The 5,144-nt window shown below is 40.5% G+C and overlaps 1 protein-coding gene across 1 annotated transcript in view; it reads left to right on the forward strand.

The window, feature by feature from the left end:
- The first annotated feature begins 414 nt into the window (after positions 1-414).
- Positions 415-5,144, forward strand: part of CSE1L (chromosome segregation 1 like) — a 15,205-nt gene continuing 10,475 nt past the window's right edge. Inside the window, exons 1-6 of the mRNA XM_027902594.1 lie at positions 415-515; positions 950-1,042; positions 2,237-2,404; positions 2,499-2,628; positions 3,327-3,392; positions 4,734-4,936. Of these exons, the coding sequence (XP_027758395.1) occupies positions 977-1,042; positions 2,237-2,404; positions 2,499-2,628; positions 3,327-3,392; positions 4,734-4,936 (633 nt within the window). The 5' untranslated portion in view covers positions 415-515; positions 950-976. The remainder of the gene's footprint in view (positions 516-949; positions 1,043-2,236; positions 2,405-2,498; positions 2,629-3,326; positions 3,393-4,733; positions 4,937-5,144) is intronic.

Here is a 5,144-nt window from a genome sequence, read left to right on the forward strand (position 1 = left end):
TTTGGTAATAAATGTGAAATATGAATTCTGTTTTTCATGTGTTTCACTTGTCAGGTACCGCCATGAATTTAAGTCAAATGAATTATGGACAGAGATCAAACTTGTTCTTGATGCCTTTGCTTTACCCTTGACAAATCTCTTTAAGGTATTTCTTGTTGAATCACTTCTAAAATAAGTTTAATGTTCTGAATTGCTTTTTATGGGTGGCTGTAAAATTAAAACTCAAGGATAGTTGTTTTGAAGCTGTTAATGAAGTTCAAGCTAAAGTCATGAAGTGAGACCTAACAGGATTGATGAGGGGAGGAGCAATAACTGTATTTTTTGGTTAAACAAACAAACAAAAATGTCCCATGTCACTTCAATATCTTTTGGTTTTGTACTTGACTAGATCTTGCATTTTTTTCTAGGCAACCATTGAACTTTGCAGCACACATGCAAATGATGCCAGTGCCCTGAAGGTTCTCTTTTCTTCTCTCATTCTAATTGCGAAGCTGTTCTATAGTTTAAATTTCCAGGTGAATCTCCTTTTCTTTTAATGGTTTGCTTTGGTCTCATGAAGTTGCTATGCTCTTGCTATAGAATTCATTTGAGGCAGCCTTTAAGGCCGGGTTTTATGGTAAAAATAACAGTTAACAGTGCATCAGCACTGGAGGAAACGCGCAGGAAGGCTGGGGTTGATTACCAGGTTAGCTTGGCCTTTTTAGGGGAGTCTGTTTAGGGTGCAAGCAAATAGTTTATTTGGAAATAATTGTATTCCAGAGCATTTGCCAGGAGGGTTTTCCTTTGGGGGGAGGAGGAGGGAGTAGTGTTTCACTTTGAAGATTGTTTTCCTCAGGTTATTGTCCCTCAGTAGGTGACAAGGTGGATGCACTGCTTACAGTGTAGGTATGTTGTTATCTAAGCAGTGCAGTCAGAAATTAAAATGGAGATTTATGCTTTCCCTTCACAGGATCTTCCAGAGTTTTTTGAAGATAACATGGAAACATGGATGACAAATTTTCATAGTCTTCTAACTTTAGATAATAAACTCTTGCAGACTGATGTAAGTACTGCATAAACCTCCTGGTTTGTCTCTGTGTAGGGGACAGGGTTGACTGTGAGCTTGTGTCTAACTCTGAACCATGCAGTGTTTTCTTGGCTGGGCAAACAAAGGAGTAGAATGACTCTAATGATGTTTAAGAGAAGTTGCTCTGTTGTTTAAGGAATTTGAGGTCCAGTTCTTGAAGCTGTATGTCAGTTATAGGTATACCCCAGCTGTGCACAGAAACCAAATTACAGATACTTGTCAGTGAGTTGCTCCTTTCAGAGACATTTGCTGGAGTAACCTGACCATTGGCATCGCTGTGCTCGGGTTTCCTGTGCCTCAGCTGGGTCATGCACAGTGTTCTAGAAAACAGGGTATCCTAAAGAACCTGAACCAGCTGAACACGGAGGGCAGGACATCCCTCAGTGCTTCAGCATTTGCTGTCTTTGATTAAAGAATTAGTAATTTCCCTGGTGAAAGATGAAACCAAGTTATCAAAACTCAAATTATTTTTGTGCGTGCTCTCTGCGTTTTGAGTGCCAAAGTCTTCCCGATACAGCACAGTAGTTTGCCACTTGATGGAGCCAAAACAACTCTATAATATAATTTCTTGACAGCACAAAGGGAGGCATGTGAAGGGTGTCTTGTGCTTTATTACCCTGCTGCTGAAAGAAGCTTTGCTGCTCTTCTCTCATTTGCTCCCAGCACAGACACTGGTGCAGCTGAACTGGGAGAGGTGTTAAAGCTGAAAGGTGGGGGTGGAGGGGAGAGGGGCAGACAGAGCTGAAGTGTGGGGTCTAATTGGGATGGTTTTTTAACTCCAGCTCAACTTCCTAAATCACTTGTTGGTTCTAGAAGCATCTTTTCTGATCTGGAGAAGGGGAGAGAGCTACAACTGTTCCAGTTAAAAGTATCATATAATATCTTCTAAGCATATTTTTTCAGTGTCTTGTGTTGTCTTTCTCTTATTACATTTGTAAATTAATTTCATGTAAATTATTTGGTCTGAATAAAGTGCGTAGTACCTTGATTTGAAATGTAGGTATGATTTATAACTTGGAGAGCAGTTGGGGTGCAGACCAGCAAAGTGCAGCAATTCTAGAACACAATAAAATGATGGTGTAAATATTTCCATTAAGCATTTGGATACTTTTAATGTTGAAATAGCACTGAAGTTTGGATGTTTAAGTTCTTAGTTTTGTTTTATGTGAGGATGAAGAGGAAGCTGGATTACTGGAGCTCTTGAAATCACAAATTTGTGATAATGCTGCTTTATATGCTCAAAAATACGATGAAGAATTCCAGCCCTACCTGCCACGTTTTGTAACAGCAATCTGGAATCTGTTAGTCACGACAGGCCAGGAGGTGAAGTATGACTTGGTAAGTTGTTATAAACTGATCTTGTCGGGTTTGGTAATGAATTATAAATTGATCAATCATGCTAAAGCTTTGTGTTCTGTTTGTGGTGCTGCAGCTGGTCAGTAATGCAATCCAGTTTCTGGCCTCAGTTTGCGAAAGACCACATTACAAGCACCTGTTTGAAGACCAGAATACACTGACAAGCATCTGTGAGAAAGTTATTGTTCCCAATATGGAATTTAGAGGTAACTTTTGCAGATTTAAGGTTTCAAAAGCACAGTCAAAATCTAATTATAATGACAAGTTGCTCTGCAGGACCAAGAATCGAGGATTCCCTCTTGTGTACTTTAGTGTTTAGATTCAAACCCAAGTTTATGCAGCAGATTGTCCTGTGGGATTTGTAGAATTGTATAAATATACTGATTTTTCATGGCGAAATCCCAGTGTAGGAAGTCTAGGTCACGTGCCAGCAATAAATTTCCATGCTTAATGTGAGTATCAGAATAATTCAAGGAGCCTAAATAGTCAGGAATATCAGGCCTTGTAAAATGTCAGGTTCTCCAGGTTTTGATGGGCTCATATTGATCCTAGTATTTACAATGCAGTGAAGATGTATTGCAGTGATAAGGAGCTGCTCTCTTTAAAGTCTGTAGCTCTGGAAGCCTTTTTAAATTCACCTGGTGTTAAATATGTCTTAGATGTTTTGGGTTGTTTGTTTTTTTTTTTTTTTTTAAAATCAATACATTGGCTCTTGAGTATGAAAGACTTAATTTGTGGGGCAGGAGAAAGCTTAACAGTCTAGTCTGGCCAGATATTTCTGATTAATTTCTGTTAATGTTATAGAACAGTCCTTGGAAAAACTAGAAAGTTGTTGATGATACACCTTTTTATGTAAAAACCAGAGATCTCAGTATTTAAACTTCTCTGTATTTTGTATTGTCAGCGGCTGATGAAGAAGCATTTGAAGATAATTCTGAAGAATATATAAGAAGGGATTTGGAAGGATCTGGTAATCTACAGATTTACACTAAGAATACTTGGTCTTTGAACGTAGCTCTAAAGAGCTGAAGCAATTTACTGAAGCTTTTATAACTTTATTTTGAAATTGAGAAGGTTTCCACACACCACCCCCCAAGGAGATTTTCTCCATTCTTGGATCAAGTCTGCCTGTCTCAGTGTCTTTGTTTTGAACAGTGTTTTTATGGGGCTTTTTCCTTAAATGGGTTGTGAGTGGAGGACAAAACTCAAGGAATGTTTTTGAACTTTTTTCAAGAAAACATTTTTTTTGTCATTCTTATCCAATATTGTCTGCCTTTTACGTATCTGTAAAGCTTTTATTTGTTGGCTCCTTCTGCTTTTAAACAGAATTGAGGTGGGGGGAGGACATATTTGTATTCTTCAGAGATTACTTTTTAAATGTCCTCTCTTGCATTTGAATTGACTGGCTTTCTTGCTGTTTTTTCTGTCAGTAAATTGAATGGAAGGCTACAGAACCGTTTTGGTTTTTTGTGGGTTTTTTTTTTTTCATCTTGAAACAAACTTTTACAGAGTTTTTGTTTGCTTGTTTGTTTTTGGCATTTGGGTATTTTTTACCAAAATGTCTCTTCAGGTGTGGTGGGCCAGCACCTGGCTCATGCTCTACCCTGCTGCAGTGGGATGAGTAGAAGTGAGAAGACTGATGGATAAAGACAGTTTAGGTGAAAGAAAGAGGAAGAAAAGAGGAGAGAAGTCAACGACTCACCACCACCCACAAGTAGACTTTTGCCCAGCCTGTCTCTCAGCAACAGCTACCTCTCCCCAAACCCTCTCCCCTCAGTTTTTATTGCTGAGCGTGTCATATGGCGTGGAGTATCCCTTTGGTCAGCTTGGATCAGCCACCCAGGCTGTGTCCCCTCCCAGCTCCTTGCCTGCCCCAGACTAACTACGAGCTGGGAAGGCAGAGCAGGAGGAAGAGGAAGCCTTGACACTGTGACAGAGCAATTCAGCAGCAGCCAAAACACTGGGTGTTACCAACAGCTTTAGTCACTGGTACAAAACACAGCGCCATATGGGCTGCTTGGGAGAAATTTAACTCCCTCCCAGCTCAACCCAGCACATTTGGGTGCACAGTGCCAAGGCAGTACCATCCCCTGGGCATGGGTGTCCATTCTGGGTGTGCAAACAATCCTCTTGGGACAGGGAGTAAAGACTTCAGTGTGCTTGTACACATCGGGGGGGGGGGGTTGCAATAATTACCATGGGCTGTGGCTGTAACTGCAGCAGCTGTCTGTTAATATTTTGATTGCTGTGTTTGTTAACATGAAGAGCTGTGTGCTTTGCTATATCCAAAGAGTCTTTGGTTCTCATGCAGATATTGACACCAGGCGCAGAGCGGCTTGTGATCTAGTCAGAGGCTTGTGCAAATTTTTTGAAGGACCTGTGACAGGGATCTTCTCTGGATATGTTAATTCTATGCTGCAAGAATATGCAAAGAATCCATCTGTTAACTGGAAGCACAAAGATGCAGCTATTTACCTTGTTACCTCTTTGGCATCCAAAGCTCAGACACAGAAGGTACTTTTACATTCTCGTTGTTGTGATCTGTGTGCAGGTATCGTAGTGTGGATGAAGCCTACAGTTCATTTTAAGCTGCTTCAGAATGAGAGTAAGTGCCTGTGCAGCAGGTGATGTTGAGGAATTAAAAGCTTTCCATCATACAATCCCAGTTGGTGAATTGGTGGTACCTGACCTGCAGGAAGGCAGGGCACAGCACCTGGTGTGA

This window comes from Empidonax traillii, unplaced genomic scaffold (genome assembly GCF_003031625.1).
Source record: "Empidonax traillii isolate 1590-97213 ecotype Southwest subspecies unplaced genomic scaffold, ASM303162v1 scaffold890:size686501, whole genome shotgun sequence".
In the NCBI taxonomy this organism is placed as follows: domain Eukaryota; kingdom Metazoa; phylum Chordata; class Aves; order Passeriformes; family Tyrannidae; genus Empidonax; species Empidonax traillii.